The sequence below is a fragment of the Cervus canadensis genome, chromosome 10 (assembly GCF_019320065.1).
Source record: "Cervus canadensis isolate Bull #8, Minnesota chromosome 10, ASM1932006v1, whole genome shotgun sequence".
Classification (NCBI taxonomy): Eukaryota; Metazoa; Chordata; class Mammalia; order Artiodactyla; family Cervidae; genus Cervus; species Cervus canadensis.
Window position 1 is genome coordinate 34,453,993 of NC_057395.1, and position 17,155 is coordinate 34,471,147.

The 17,155-nt window shown below is 39.4% G+C and overlaps 1 protein-coding gene across 4 annotated transcripts in view; it reads left to right on the forward strand.

The window, feature by feature from the left end:
- Nucleotides 1-17,155, forward strand: part of CACNB2 (calcium voltage-gated channel auxiliary subunit beta 2) — a 410,486-nt gene that overhangs the window by 10,664 nt on the left and 382,667 nt on the right. For all 4 annotated transcript variants that reach the window (XM_043478990.1, XM_043478992.1, XM_043478996.1 and 1 more), the window contains exon 2: nt 2,503-2,595. In XM_043478990.1, the coding sequence (XP_043334925.1) occupies nt 2,503-2,595 (93 nt within the window). The remainder of the gene's footprint in view (nt 1-2,502; nt 2,596-17,155) is intronic.

Consider the following 17,155-nt stretch of genomic DNA (forward strand, 5'->3'; position numbering starts at 1 on the left):
AGGTCATACAGTAAATGATAAATACATTCCTTCATTTAGTACCTAAAACCACCTAGGAGGTAAGTCTTACTATTTTAAGGATGAGAAGACTGAGGTTTAGAGAGGTTAAGAAACTTGCTTAAGGTCTGCTATACCAGGATCCCTGCCTGTGTGTATGTACCCGTAAAGCTCAGTGTTGAGCTATTTTTTACTTATATTTTAACGTGTGATTTTCTCAGTCACTTTATTCCTGTCTAGAATTAGCCATAGATGAATGTATAGTTTATTTTTAGTGCTCTGAAAGTAAGCTCTAAGTATAGTTTAAAAAAGAAGTAAGTTCATTTGTAGGTGTTTGTGCTTGGCCTTATCCTACTACTGAGACAAACTGTCTTACCTTTAACATCCTGTTCTTAAATGCTAACTACTACTACTTAGTATTACAATTCCATAAAATTTATTTTTCTTGCCTTCTCAGCAGAATAATTGAGTGATTAAAAAGTAGGCTTTTGAGATGAACAACAAGGTCCTACTATATAGCACAGGGAACTGTCTTCAATATACTGTGATAAACCATCATAGAAAAGAATATGAAAAAAATATATATGTGTGTATATATAAATATGAATAATATATATATATATAACTGAGTCACTTTGCGTACAGCAGAAACTAACACAGCATTGTAAATCAACTATATCTCAATAAAATTAAAAAAATAATAAACTGGTGAAAACCATGCTTTTCCAGAACAGTTCCTCAGAGCTATCTGAGAAGCCTTCTTTCAGGCTGTAGTTCTCGGTGGCTCAAATAAAACTCTTTTCTATATCTATTAACAAAAGAACAAGCTTGTCACATCATATTCAAACATTACAACAATGGGCCAGAAAAATTGTACAAAATGTTTTAATTTCGTGTAATTCACTACCACTTCCATAGTTCTTTTGACATCTCCCAAAACCAATCTCTAAATCTATAGAATGTGAAGAATTGACACTGTGCTTCATTCATATTTCATCTAGATTGATCAACCTATACTAATCTATCTATATGTAAAGGTGGTCAGAATTTATATTGTAACGGTTCCTGAGCCACCGTGTGCAAGGAATACCTATGGAATTACAAATTAAAACATGAACCAAGGAGTGGCTATTCAGCACCGCTGGGAAACAGTATTTCATTATGCTTTCAAACCATGGTGCTGGAGAAGACTCTTGAGAGTCCCTTGGACTGCAAGGAGATCAAACCAGTCAATCCTAGTGGAAATCAGCCCTGAACATTCGTTGGAGGGACTGATCCCGAAGCTGAAGCTCCAATACTTTGGCCACCTGATGCGAAGAGTTGACTCACTGGAAAAGACCCCGATGCTGGGAAAGATTGAGGATAGGAGAAGGGGGCAACAAAGGACGAGTTGGTTGGATGGCATCATCGACTCTATGGACATGAGTTTGAGCAAACTCCGGGAGATAGTGGAGGACAGAGGAGCCTGGCATGCTGCAGTCCATGGGGTCACAAACAGTCAGACATAACTGAGTGACTGACCAGCAACAACTGCACTCATCTCTCTGAAGGGTTTTGACAAGTTGCTTTCCTCTCACAGTAATTTTGCCCCAGTCCTTCCTACATGTAAATGTTTATTTTTTTTAATGCCTTATCTTTAGTGGCCTTTGCGTCTTGACCAGAGATATGCTAACAGAGCTTAAATTATTTTAATTCAAGAGTTGTTGTAGTTGTTTAGTCACCAAGTCATGACCAACTGTTTTGTGACCCCATTGACTTGTAGCCGGCCAGGCTCCTCTGTCCATGGGCTTTCTCAGGGAAGAATACTGGAGTGGGTTGCCATTTCTTTCTCTAGAGTATCTTGCCAACCCAGGGACTGAACTTGCATCTCCTGCATTGGCAGGCAGATTCTTTACCCCTGAGCCATCAGGGAAGCCCAATTCACCAACTGTGAAATGCTTTTTCCAGAACCCTCTCCTCCCTATAAAGTCACTGATTTGAAATAAATATTTGTGATTCCACCAATCACTTTTTAAAAAATGTTATTTTATTGACGTATAGTTGACTTACAGTGTTGTGTTAATTTCTGCTATACAGCAAGGTGATTTAGTTATATACATATATACATTCTTTCTAATCTTCTTTTCTATGATGTTGAATAGAGGATGTTGAATATAGTTCCTGGTGCTGGGCAGTAGGACCATGTTGTTTATCCATCCTATATATGAGTTTGCACCTGCTAACCCCAAACTCTCACTCCATTCTCTCCCCAACCTACCTCCCTTGGCAAACACAAATCTGTTCTCTATGTCTGTGAGTCTGTTTCCTAGACATGTTCATTTGTGTCATATTTTAGATTCCACATATAAGTGGAATATATTTGGTCTCCAGTAACTTTTTAATCATGCTCATGTGATGGTAATTTATTCTTTGTCTTGATCTAGAACATTTTTTGGAACTAGGTCTAGATTCCTGTGTAAGGGTCTAATCATAATCTCATTTGTCTTTTGGTTTTCTTTTTTGTAGTCATATGGAAAAGGAGCCAGAAGGAAAAACAGATTTAAAGGATCCGATGGGAGCACTTCTTCTGACACTACCTCAAATAGCTTCGTTCGTCAGGTAAAGGAGCTTTTTAATTCACAGTTTGAAGAAGTCTATGAAAATGAATTCAGTTTTGGTTTTTTAAGAGGTGGTTTTAACAATGTCATCCCTATGATTTATATAGTCTTATTGTACTTACTTTTAATTGAAGTGAAAATTGTTCCATTGAATGTCACAGTCATTCGTTGTTCAGTCACTAAGTCACGTCTGACTCTTTGTGACCCCATGAACTGCACCACACCAAGCTTCCTTGTCCTTCATTATCTCTCAGAGTTGGCTCAAACTCATATCCATTGAGTCTGTGATGCCATCTAACCATCTCATCCTCTGTCGCACCCATCTCCTCTTGCCTTCAGTCTTTCCCAGCATCAGGGTCTTTTCCAATGAGTCAGTGCTTCACATCCAGTGGCCAAGCTATTGGAGCTTCTTAATTAATACATTATAATTTTAAGTGAGACTGTATGTCATAATTACATTCTTTCCCAGCACGTTGGGGGAAGAAATGCAAGCTTCATTACAAAGGATTTCTTCATAACAGAGTGAACTCCTGTAGAAATGATTCCAGGTTTGGGGGGTTCATTGGGGAAGTGAAAGTGGTGGAGTGGGGCGGGGCGGTAGGCATCCATACCACCTGCTATGAGTTGAGATACGGGTGTTCCTCCAGCTGGAGTTTTCTTCTTCCCACCTGGGGCTTGGCTTGGAAAAGAGATTAGCCCTGCTCTTGAAAAGGCCTAGGGTACTGAGGTCAAATAGAGGACAGGGTATCTTGGAGACATAATTGAAACTGCCTTTAGAGACAAAGGCTTTATCTCAGTTCACGTGGATTCTTGCTCAGGAGTTTGGGACTGCCCCCTAAGCAGTGTCAGGATCCCTAACATCAAAACACTCTTGTCCTTGGTTACAGAAAGAACTTTCATTCCCAGAGAAAGAGCAGAGGCAACCAGATCTCTGAGGACAGTAGGTTACAGATGAGGCTAAAGTCTCATCAGGTATAGGTACACGAGCATCTTAAGCTGATGCTTGTCAGTGGCAGGGGAAATGTGGGAGGAGCTTCCTGGGTGACTCTGCTTTCCTGGCGCAAGGACCACCTTTCTAGTTAGCAGGCTCATAAATCAATCTCTTGTCGGTGTGATCTCACTCCTGGAGATGATGATTGGCCGCCATGAGAGCTGCTCCATCTCTGTTGGGAAGGAAACCATTTCCTCACCACTTTTGGGGTTCTTTCCCCTTGTCTTTCCCCCAAGTTAGTTAGCAGCTGTTCAGCCCAAATGTGTTGACCTGTTACATTCACGGGGACTTTGTTTTTGGCTGGTGGCTGCCTCCTTCCACTTTTCCGACACAGACAAAGGATGACCTGAGTTCAGCCATCTGCTCCCTGCATCAAAGGCATCAACGGTAAGTCTGAGTAACCTCAGTAACTTTCCAGGCAACTGGAAAAACTTTAGTTCTGGTCTCTGCAACCTGGGATATGTTTCGGTTGCAGGAAGTTAGAAAAAGAGAGCTGTTTAAGAAGAAGCAGAACTTTTGTGGCTCCGAGACGTTTAGAAAGAGAAAGGAAGATGACGCTACATGAGGGCCCACGTTCTGGTGGGGGCAGAGTTGCTGAGCAGGGTGTGATGGGCACTAAGGGTGTGTGTGTTGGCCTGAGGTTGTCGTGAGCAGAATTCAGGCATCCTGGGTCTGAGTGGAGAGCCTCAGACTTGGCTTAGGTGAGCCCCTTAAAGGAAAATCACCCAAGGCTTTTCCCATTTCAAGCCTCCATATTTATTCTGCCTTTGGGACTGGGAGATTGACCCTGGAGGGCTGGAATCCACACTCTGAGTAATCATCTCAGGGCTGAAGGATCTGAAGCAGAAAGAAATAAGCTTCTTAGGAAACATAGAGGCTGCAGCAAAGCCCTGCAGAATGACAGGTAGCTGGTCAAAATTGCATGGAAAGAAAAACTGCAGTGTTTCCAATGAGCAAAGATATTGTGATAGAAATAAGTTGGGACTCATTGAACTCTAAAAATATCTTTTTAAGACAGTTGTTGGGCACCATTTTTCATTTGTCCCTTTGAATTCTCCTTTCATGAAGTTTTGGTAACTTAATCCACAGGGATTGCTACACACTATATAGTAACTGGACTTTGTTTTTCCTTTTGATAACTTCCTTTTGACATTGTGTTCTTGGTGATATATGACATTATGTGCATGAAACAGTTATAAATGACAAAGAGAGCTGCCAAGTGACTTAGTATTAATTTAAATATATATTGCCAAAACATGTGTGAGCATGTAAGCAGATTAGAAAAAAGACTATCCTAAAAGTTTGTCTCCTTGAAATAAAGGTTTAGCTCTTTGAATCTCAGTGTAATGAGGTGCTTGCTGTGACCTAGATTTGGAGTATAATTATATAGGCATCATGAACCCCAAGGTGCCCCGTTGATCCTGTCACAGAAGGATAACCAGGGTCTTTGGCAAGAACGCTGGGTCAGACACTATATTTTTCCTTGGATAATTTATTCTCTATTCTGTTAATAACCACGTTCATATTTTGCGACCATTTGAAAATAAGCTTAAGCCACCCTGGCATTACTAAATATTTAATAGATTAAAGTTTCACTGGAGGATTTGCAGAAATGCAGGGTAGGTGGTAACAATAAGTATGTGTTACATTAAATCATTTGAAAGTACTCCTTTTCAATGTTTCCTTCTTATCATGTGTAGTTGTTTAACAAAACAGGTGACCTGCATGTGTATTCATTACTTGTCTGTGGTGAGAGTTCGTATATAATCAGTATTGAAATGGTGTTTTGTCAATAAAACTGGGTTCTATTTAAAAATATAATTAGGTTTTTTACCTGTCCTTGAATTAAAAATAATTTCCATGAAATTTTGAAAACCCTAGATTTAAACATTTTCACAAACTGTATATGGTGAAGACTTTAAAGTACTTGGGAAACACCTGGTACTTTGAGGTGGTATTTAAGGTAATGAGATTTAAATATTTTAGAGGTTGAAAATGTGAACATTTTACATAAAGAGGATTTTTTTTTTTAATTAAGAGAGTGTCAATGAGTTTATTATAGATTGAATTGGGAACTCTCCCAGAATTCATAGGTTGAAGCCCTAATTGCTGATGTGACTGTACTTGGCAGTAAGGTAATTAACATTAAATGAGGTCATAAGAGTGGGGACCTAATCTGATGCCCCATAAAGAAGATGCCCCAAGAATGTGCATGCACAAGAAATAAGCCATTGAGAGGACAGTGGGGAGAAGGTAGGTGTCCCTGAGCCAAGGAGAGAGATTTCAGTAGGAAACAACCCTGCCAGCACCATGGCCTTGAACTTCCAGCCTCCAGACTGTAAGAAAATACATTTCTGTTGTTCTGTCATGGCAGCCCTAGTAAACTAATACAGATATATACATATATAGACAACTGGGCTTGAAAGTAGATCTGTTTTTTTCTTTAAAAAGTATTATTTTTAATTTTAATATAATTTTAAAAGGTTTTTTAAAATAACTGTAAAAGGCCTATTTTTAACTTTTAACTTTTTTAATTTTTATGTTTAAACATTCTTGGGAATTCCCTGGCAGTCCATGATTAGGACTCAGCATTTTCATTGCTGAGGAACCAGGTTCAATCCTTGGTTCCAGAACAAAGATCCCACAAGCTGCATGTGCAGCCGAAACAAAAATTTTAATTAAAAAGATAATAAGCATTCTTATTGATATGTAACATACATACTGAAAAATACACAAATTTTAAGTGTTCATTCTGAGATCTCACAAAGTGGACCAACTGCCAGGTCAAGAAATAGGTATCAGTATTACTAGCACCCAAGTTGCCCCCTTTGATCTCTATCAGTAATTCTTCCTTCATGCTAAAGGTAACCAAACACTGTCCCTCCTCGTGAGACCATAATTCACTTGGCCTCTTTTGTGGATTTGTATAAATGGAGTTCTTTTCTGACTAAATTCTTTCATTCAACCTTACCGTTGTTATATTCATCAATGTTGTATTTTTCAGTAACTGGCTCATTTTCCTTGCTGTACAGTATTTCACTGGGTGAGCATGCCACAACTAGTTTATCTCCTCTGCTGTTGCTGGACTTTGAGTCATTTGCAGTTGGGGTTATTGAGAGCCATGCTGTGACATGCATTCCTATATCTTCCTGTGATCTTACATGTGAATACATTGTTGTTCATTGAATAGAGTAGACTGCTGGGTTATATGTGCAACTGGAGTAAATACTGCAGAACATTTATCCAAAGGAATGAACCAATTTGTGATCCCTCAAGCAGTGGAGAACAGTATTTGTTGTTTCATAGTTTCACCCACACTTGTTATTGTCAATGATTTTTCATTTCAGTCATTCTTACGACAGAGTAGCCACAGCTCATTGTGGTATTAATATCCATGTCCTTGATAACAAAGCCATAGTTTACCTGTGGCTATATCTAGGGTGCATTGTGTGATATAAATATGTCATTGTGTGGCATGTATTTATAAATGTATATGTAATATGTATTATAAAATATATAAATATGTATATAAATTTGTATGTATATATAAACCTGAACAACCATATGATATGAGAGTATTTTGTTACTCTCTGTGGTAAATAGCCCATTAGTCATTGTAATCAGGCCTATAGCTGTTTGTTGGAAAATTAGAACTATTGGTTGGAATATGTTGGAGCAGATTGAAATATGTTAGAACACGAGAAGGAAAGGCTACAAGTAGAAAGGTAAAAAAACGCATGGTTTCTTTTTCCCGTTGTATATTTCTGACCATCATGTGTTTGTGTTGCTCTAAGTAATTCTTTTGTCTTCCCTCGTAGCTCAGTTGGTAAAGAATCTGCCTGCAATGCATGAGGCCAGGATTTGATTCCTGGGTTGGAAAGATCCCCTGGAGAGGGAACTGGCAACCCACTCCAGTATCCTTGCCTAGAGAATCCCCATGGACAGAGGAGGCTGGCAGGCTACAGTGCATGGGGTCGCAAGAGTTGGACACGACTTAACGACTAAACCACCACCAAATAATTCTTTCAGAAGATTCATTAGTCTTAAGGAGCGATTGCTTATAGATATGTTTCTGCTTTAGGTCCACAAACAGGATAATGGCTACCGTAAAATAACTTTTCTAGATCGGAACTCCATTGTATTGGTTGACCAGTTCATCCTAAGATAACCAAATAATGCAGCTTCTGGTTCTTCACAACATCAACCTATTTAAAGTCCATGATATTCCAAAGATGGGGATGAGAGGTGCTTTCCCTCATGTGCTTAGTTCATTTCTCCCAGGACGTGGTTTCCATGCTGAAGCTAAGGGAAGGATCTGAGTTCTGATCGGTGAGTGTCTGTTCACTGTTCACTGTTCACTGTTCACTGAGGTTCACATCACAGTCGTGGTCCACACAGATTGTTGGCTGTGTGTGACTCATATCAGTGGGGCTTCCTGTGGGCTGTGTAAGGTTGTTGCAAAGTAGCAGCCTAGATGACCTTGGATATCAAATATTTCAAAGATTCAACTCCTTTTCGGAAACTGCAAGGAGGAGCATCAATTAGAAGGAAAGTTAACTGTGGTTGATCTGTTTGCTTTTTAAGTCTCATTCCTTTGTATTGTACTTAAAATGTTACTGAGATGCAAGATAGTTTCACTATGTACTGAACTTAAAATTTCCAAAGTTCTATGTTATATAAATTATGATGTTAGCAAATTTGTATCAAAGGTTTTTGTTCAAGAAGCAGATTAATTTTTACTGTCAGTCTGACTTTCTGTGTAAATAGGTATGGGCGTGGGAGACAGGCTAAACATTTATAGAAAATGCCAGTGAAGGTATTTTTGACTAGTTAGAATTCACCTCTAGATATGATTAGCTTACTTCCTTGGAACTTTAACACGTGTAAAAAAGTATGATGGTAACTAAGTGAAATGAGGCAGGAAGAGAATTTTTTAAAAATGGAGTAGCTTAGATGCTTGGATGTGGGTCTGCCATTTCAGAGGTCATTTGTGTTAGTATGTGGTGCATAATTAATGCTCTGTGTTAAAGTGTCTGCTGTTTACAGCATGCGTTTGGAAAAGGTACTTTCTGTAATTTACAGGGAAGGTATTTTGTATCTTCCTTCTACAACGGATGGCGCATCTGCAGTCTAGTCTCATCTCCCCACCGACTGGAACCGTGTTTGTGTGGCAGATTTTCCAAGTTTGGATGGAAAGGTGTTCAGTGTTGCAGGATACAGATGTTCTTGCTTCACAAGCGCCATACCAGCCTTTTAAAAAGTGAATTTATACCAACCTGGACGTTCGTTCCAATAAATTTTTGATATTCATAAAAAAAAGAGAGAAGCAGGATAGTGATAAGGGCCTGGGCTCTGAAGCCAGTCTGAGTCTGGATTCTGCCTCTGTTATTTACTAGCTGGCCCTTGGACGAGTGGCTTCATCTCTGTGTACTTGGCATCCTCATCTGGGAAATAGTGGCCACCTCAAAAGTTGGTTGTAAGGATCACATGAGTAAAAATTGCTTAGAATGGTACCTGCTATCTAGTTAATACTGTTTTGCTGCTGTTGTTCAGTCACTAAGGCATGACTCTTTGTGACTCCATGGACTGTAGCACACCAGGCTCCTCTGTCTTCCACTGCTGCCCAGGGTTTGTTCAAATTCACGTCCATAGAGTCAGTGATGCTATCTAACCATCTTGTCCTCGGCCACCCCTTTCTCCTTTTGCTTTCAATCTTTCCCAGTATCAGGGTCTTTTTCAATGAGTTGGCTCTTTGCATCAGGTGGCCAAAGTATTTTCAGCTTCAGCATCAGTCCTTCCAATGAATGTTCCAGGTTGATTTCCATTAGGAGTGACTGGTTTGATCTCCTTGCTGTCCAAGGGACTCGATAGAGTCTTCTCCAGCACCACACTTCAAAAGCATCAATTCTTTGGTGCTCGCCTTCTTTATGAAACACTATTTAAGCGTTTATTATTCTTACTTATAAACATTATTCCATATTTAGAACATTAGTTAAAAGCTGAATAAGAAATAGACCATGGCAGAGGAAATTATAATGGTTGTTGACTGTTATGGTTATTTACTGTATATTTTATCTATAGCTCCATTTTACAAATGAGACAAATAAGACCCAAAGAGGTAACTCATTCACAGTCACATGACAAGTAAGGTTGGAATCCAGGGGGCTGATTCTGGATCTGTGCTGTCATTGATGATGCTACACTCTTTTGTAACAAAAGTCAAAATGAAAATCAATTGCCAGTGCTTCCTTCTTTCAGCCAAGGAAGACGTGGAGAAGGATTCCTACCAGTGTTTTTAGGATGAATCCAAAGGTATTCTTTCAACTTCCTTTCTTATAGGAAGGTGAGGATGTCACCAGCATTGTCAGTTTACCCTAGCATCATGATTTTAAAAAGAAGACAGTAGGTGTCATTTCCCTCTTTTTTCCTCAAAAGTTGCTCAGATTCCCAGTTGGTGTCACCAGTTTTGCAGACTCTGTCACTGTTACTGGTCCCTGAGAAGTATGATTGGAAGAGTGTCTATTTTTTCCTTCCTACTATGAATGTCACAGAAACAGGCACTTTTTGGAATTGTGAAAGTCTGTTTTTTTCCTTCAGTTTTTGAAAAGATAAATTTGAAAATGAACTCAACTCTGAATCACCTGCAGTATCATGCCAGTTGGTTTTGAGGTTTAACTGAGGCTGATGTTGGCCCATAAATCATTCTTACTGTGAATCTGAGTAAAATTAGACACGTATACAGCATCTGGTTTTAACATCAGACTCTTCTAGAAATGTCTTTTTTGGTTCATTAGGGCCTGTGCTTTGTAAATAAGCACTTTAATTTTAATTTACTAAGGGGTGAAAAGTGTTAAACATGACTTATAGGCACCGTAATTAGAATTAATGAAGATTCTTGCTCAGTGTTCATGTCCTAAAAGTTATTTAATATATCAAACTGTGGTTATTTTGGATTTATTATTAAGATAATTAAGATATCCAGGCTGTCTTTGATTATAGTATAAATTCTTTGTACTCTTTGGCTCTATGCTGTGAACAGATCCATCAATAAGAGAACTTCATTTCTCATAATAATAAAGCTGGAAAAGCTACAGTTGTTAAAATCCTTTGCATTTCATGCCCAGCATAAATTTCTAGTTGATGAAGATAATTAAGTTTTCATAGAAATTAGCTGTTTCCTCCAACTTCATCTAAAGAAAGGGAAAAAAAAATTTGAGTTCTGTTGTCAGAGATGGAGAGGGAGCGAGAAGAGGAGAGCTGGTCATTTATTTTTACATCGGTACCTAAGCAAGTAAATTAATTTACTGGAAGAAAAATAGGAGGGTAGAAGCAGCAAGGCCTGCTGGCATTGAAGGATAGAACATTTGTGCTGTTCTTTTTAGGAGATTGTGCAAGAATGGCTAACTGTATAAATTCTTGGATTCTGCCAAGGTCAGGAGGAACTATGTACATCTGCAAAGAAGTGCTAGTCATCAAAGTGAAAAGCAGCTTGTGGGGGGTGGCAGTGTTAGTAACTGCTTCTTCAGTCCCATTACTTCTCTCTTCTACCCTCTTCTCCTCTTCTTCCTCCCTTTTAATTCTTCATTTTCTTAAAGACATGTTCTCCCTGGCTATGTTTATGTACCTGGCAGTATTCCTAGGATGAACACCAAATGCTAAGGGGATAACTGCCAGCTAGCTTTATTTTAATGATCCCACAGCCTGGCAGCTTTCATTTGGGGTTCAGGGTACCCCATCTTCCAAACTCTCGGCTGTCCTCTGCCAAGTGTATCCAGGACTCACCAGCTCTTCCCACTGATAATTTTGATAGGTCACCCTAGAGTACCAGTGGGCTTCCCTGTGGCTCAGATGGTGAAGAATCTGCCTGGTACGCAGGAGACCTGGGTTCAATCCCTGGGTTGGGACGATCCCTTGGAGAAGGGAATGGCTACCCACTCCAGTATTCTTGCCTGGAGAATTCCGTGGATAGAGGAACCTGGAGAGCTATAGTCCATAGGGTCGCAAAGAGTTGGACACAACTGAGCGACTAACACACACAAGAGTACCAACCGGAGTCCTTTGGACTTTGCAAGAAGCATCATTATTTGGAGGGAGTGGGTAGGAGGAGGTTCAAGGGGAGGAACTTTGTAATTAATCTCGGATTTTGCTCATCAACCTATGTGTGCTGCAATTGTCAGGAAGTAATCCTGTCACGTATAAGGGCTTCCAGGATACAAATCAGGATGACAAAATGGAATGAACCACACATTTAACAGAAGGTTGCATGACGCTTTTCGGAACACGGTATTCTAAACACATTCCATTGCTTTCCAGTACCATGTTCCTGGAGCTGCTATTTTAGACCTTTTCTTCGTTCCGATTGGCTTTAAATATGAATGATTAATCACAGAGACACACAGTCTATTTTTTAGTTTTGTTTTGCAGAAGACAGATTAAACTGTGATAATGATTACAGACTCCAGGCCTGTGTGGACTGATATGTTTAAGGTTGGGTAAATCTCTCAGCCCTGAAATACTGGCTTGTTGCCGTGTTAGGCTGTATTCATCACAAACACAACTATAAATAATAATGCAGTAGATTTATTGCCACTGTGATTTCCTGTAAATATCTTTAGATCTTATTAAGCATTCATTTAGATTTTGTGAATGGCAGAATTGGTTCTGAGTTCTCTTAAGAACTTTTCTTAAATATAGCAGTATAAAAATATTGAGCCTTAAAAAAAGTTCGCTGTCCTTTCCATGGTATATGCCTTTATGTTACTGAGAATGTTGTATATTTTTCTTTGAGTTGACATAAGTAATTTAGAAAGTTTTTTTTTTTTAAGTTCGATTTTGTACTTCAACAAATCACTAGCCTTAACATGTCTTTTTTAAAAATTTATTTTGAATTAGAGGATGATTGATTTACAATATTGTGTTGGTTTCTGCCATACATCAGCATGAATCAGACACAGGTATACATGTGTTTCCTCCCTCTTGACCCTCCCTTCCGTCTGCCACCCCATCCCACACCTCTAGGGCGTCACAGAGCGCCAGATTGAGCTCCCTGCATCATACAACGAATTCCCCCTGGCGGTTTTACGTATGGTAATGTGTATGTTTCCATGCTGCTCTCTCAATTCATCCCATCATCTCCTTCCCTCACTGTGTCCACAGTTCTGTTCTCTGTCTGCATCTCCATTGCTTCCTTGCAAATTGGTTCATCAACCTTTTTGAAGATACTTTTTGTAGGGGAACAAGGGCATGGTTCTATAGCAGTCTTCCTCATTTTCAGTTTGTTTTCATGTATTTGGAATACTTACCCTGTAAACTAGGTATGATTAAGGTTCCTCATTATTAAAATTATTTTGTGGATTGACACAGTTTTTTATCTTTGCCTATCTTTTCCCCACAGAGTTAAAAATATCAGTTTACAACCCAGAATCATTTCTGCTGGTGTTCTGAGATTTTAGACTCTGAGATACATTTCAAATTATAATATACTTTCCTTTTACGCCCCATTTTCTTCCATTATTATCTGTCTTCTGCTTGACCAGTCCATGCAAAGTCCTAGCTAAACTAGCCCCCTAAATTAATTGAGAATGTACAAGTGATCTAATATGGAGTAATTAGAATGACTAATAAAACAGGTTTTCATTAAGCAGTGAATTTCCAAGAAGTGTGTGTTTCAACTGAACCCTGAACTTAAGGAGTCATGCTGAAATGGTTAGTTACTTCCCTCCAGGTTAATGATTCACATGTCTCAGGTCTTCACAGGCATCATACCCAAGTGTGGTCCAACCAAGAAATAGTTCTCTTTTCCCTCTTCTGTCTTTCATAGATGTAAATATCATCAGCATCTTTGTTCTCTATGGACATGTTTTGAAATCTTCATACTTGATGATTATCAGATGCTAAGGAAATCCTTTTAGAGAGTTTGACTGATGTCTTGAAAATATTTGCAATAGTTTAACAATGTCATATTCCCATCTTACCATTTTTCACATTCATGACCAAATGTGTGTCTTTATTGCAAAGACTTGAGATGGAGAAAAGGAACTGATTGCCCTAGCCCTGCCCCAGAGCTTATCACAATGCTTCCTTTCACCCTCTGCTTATTTTAGAGTTTGAGGATAAAGGAGAGGGAAAAAATAGGAAAATGATTCACTGGGGGAGGGGAGAACTTTTATAGAGTCTTCTGCTGCTGCTAAGTCGCTTCAGTCATGTCCGACCCTGTGCAACCCTATAGAAGGCAGCCCACCAGGCTCCCCTGTCCCTGGGATTCTCCAGGCAAGAACACTGGAGTGAGTTGCCGTTTCCTTCTCCAATGTATGAAAGTGAAAGTGAAGTCACTCAGTCATGTCTGACTCTTCACAACCCCATGGACTGCAGCCTACCAGGCTCCTGCGTCCATGGGATTTTCCAGGCAAGAGTACTGGAGTGGGTTGCCATTACCTTCTCCAATAGAGTCTTCTATTGACTCATAATTGGGAGAAAATAGAAAGTTCTTCAGGAGGTCCCTTGCTACCATCTCATCATCTGTGTCATCGCTGTAGGCTAGTCCTGAATTTTAGAAGTTTATTTTGACTTAGGGCGTTACATCTCCCTTCATATTTCCTTATGTCTTTGATACACATAGAAGAGTACCAACTTCCGTTCCTTCTTATACTTGACATCTGGTGATAGGAGAGCCCAGGAGACAGCTTGACTCTTTGGACTTCTGACAAGGACACTTGAGCTAGACTGTTTTTCCTCTCCATCCTGGAGTGTCTGGGCATTGTGACCTCACCAGTTCCTCTTTCCTGGAAAGTGCTACTTTCTCTGACTCAGGGGTCTTTTTCTTGTAGATGTAACCTTGAGGTTTATTCCCACAGGAAGATTTGTTGATTTCTTTGGTCCAGGTGCTGTATCTGAAAATTGAAAAATGGCCAACCACTTTTTTTTTTTAAAGCAACCCTCCCCACCCAAAACAAGCAAGCCAACTTTTCATTTTAAAGAAAAATAAAGTGGATAATGTATTCCTTTGCTAGAGCTCTCGTAACAAAAGTATTGCACACTGGGTGGCTTAAACAACAGAAATTTATTGTCTCACAGTTCTGGAGGCTAAGAATCTGAGATCAAGGTGTTGGCAAGGAAGGAAGAAGTTGTTCCAGGCCTCTTTCCTTGGCTTGTAGGTGGCTATCTTCATGTTCACATGGTGTTCTCTCTGTTGTGTGTCTGCCTACAATTCCCCTTTTTATAAGGACATCAGTCATACTGGATTAGGGCCCATCCTAAAGACCTCATTTTAATTTAATTACCTCTCTAAAGACCCTGTCTCTGAATAAAGTCATATTCTGAGGTGTTGGGGGACAGGACTTCAACATATGAATTTGGTAGGGACATAATCCAACGTGTAACAGATAGAAATGCTTATATAATTAGCTTCATGAATAATTTGTTTCCTTATAACTTGAGTTTTTCACATGATAATAGACTTACACTAAAAAGCACTGATGCCAAAACTGACAGAAAAACTTTTTTTTTGCTAGAATATTAAAGGAATAAAGAGATGCATTTCCCTCTTTACGTCAATGATTGATGTAGAAATGAAACAACCATGTAGTTCTGCAATCAACCTAATAGACTAACATCTTAACTATGAACCCACTTTGATTTTCTGTATCATTTCATGAACTTTTATTTAGATGATTCAGTTTCTTCAGAGTATAAGATCTCTTTCTAAGGCTTTGATCCCTTGTAGCCAAGGACATGGCCAATATCTGTAAAATGTTTAAAAGGCTTGAGGCTTTTAAAGATTCAACTTCTCGGTATAACCCAGAATCCAGTTCTCACTTTAGCATATGGGTAAAATGTGTACAAACTGTTGCACATCCACAGTAGATGTTTTCTTTGCACTTAGCTTCATGACAGCCACAAGTACACACACACAGACATTTATAGATATATGTGTGAGTGTGTATTCTGTGACTTAAGTTTTCCTTTTACCCTTTCCCTCTCATTTAAAAGCAGCTATATTTTAAAATATAATCTTACACCTAAATCATATGTGTCAAGATTGGAGCTACTATTTTAAAATAATTTCTGTACTTGCATTTCTCACAGTGAATTATTGTTCATTGCATTCTTGCAGTTATGACTTCAAGCTTATAGATGTTTAATACCAAGAAAAATGAGGAATTAACGTTCTCATTTAATCTTTCTCTCTGACAATTACAGGGAGAGCTGCAGCAAGGAGAAAAACCACATGGTGGGGCAGAATGCCCTGTTATGTGTTAGTTACTCATGGGGGAAAAAAAAATCAAAGAACATAGGTCTTCTCTTGCTGATTTATTTGCGGATGCTTACTGGCTTGCCAAGGTGAGGCTTATACAGAAGAACATTATTTACTCTCTTCTAAGTCTGATTTCAAGTGCTGTGCCTTTACTAAGCAGGATGTGTTTAAGGAGTCCAGACGAAATCTCTAAGAAAGATTTCACAGTCAAGTGTGTTGTTAGGATCAAAGCTGGACATGTGCATTTTTATTTTTATTTTTAAATTTATTTGTCTGTGTCGGTCTTAGTTGTGGCACTCGGGATCTTGTTGCATCATGTGGGATCTATCGTCATGGTGCGCGGACTCTCTGGTGTAGCACATGGGCTCCAGAGTGCATGGTCTCAGTAGCTGGGGCACTCAGGCTTAACTTGTTCCTCGGTGTGTGGGATCCTAGTTCTCCAGCCAGGGATTGAACCCACGTTCCCTGCATTGCAGGGTGAATTTTTAATCACTGGACTACCAGGGAAGTCCTAGGACATGTGCACTTTAGAAATAGTTCACAGAGAGTTCTGATGTTCTCTCATGATCAAGTACTATTATCTGAAAGGAATCAAGGGGTCAGAATGGATCATGAAGGAAAAAATTAGGTTGACTGACAGTAACTACTAGGAAAGTGGGAAACCAGGGCATGACTTACTGACATAGAATGACCATTCCTGAACTTGCGATATGTACTACAGTAGAAGAACAGAAGAAAATCCTGTGTGAGCCCTGAGGAAGTGATCTTTTATTCTGAATAGTAAGGAGAGAGAGCATCTGAGGATGTATCACCCAAATAGTTTTCAATTTAAAATTTCAACTTAAATTTAACAACCTAATTTTGAATTGAAAATTTAAGTTAATAATTTGAAATTTCAAAGGTTAGTGTGCAGTGTGTTTCTGAGATGGTATAATTACCTTATGTGTGTGGAACCTGGGTGTGTGGAGAGATGGATGAGAGGTGAAGTTGGAAGTGAAGGAGTGATCTCGGGGGATCATGGGGTGCAGTGGCTTGAAGCAGGTCCTTGTCTTCTTTGAAGAAAGGTTCCAGCAAAGAGACAGAGATTGTGAAGCAGCTAGAGCATTTATTAGAACCAAAGTATGTGTGGAAGAACACCCAGGTAGACTCAGAGTGAGTTACGCACTATAGGAGTGGCTTAAATCACTTATATGGTGGCAGTTTTCTGGGTTCCTTCTGGCCAATTAACTTGCTCCTGCCCATGTTTGATCTGACTCAGGGCCCTCTCCCATGTCCACGCGCATCTTTCAGCCAAGATGGATTCCAGTGCAAGGGTTT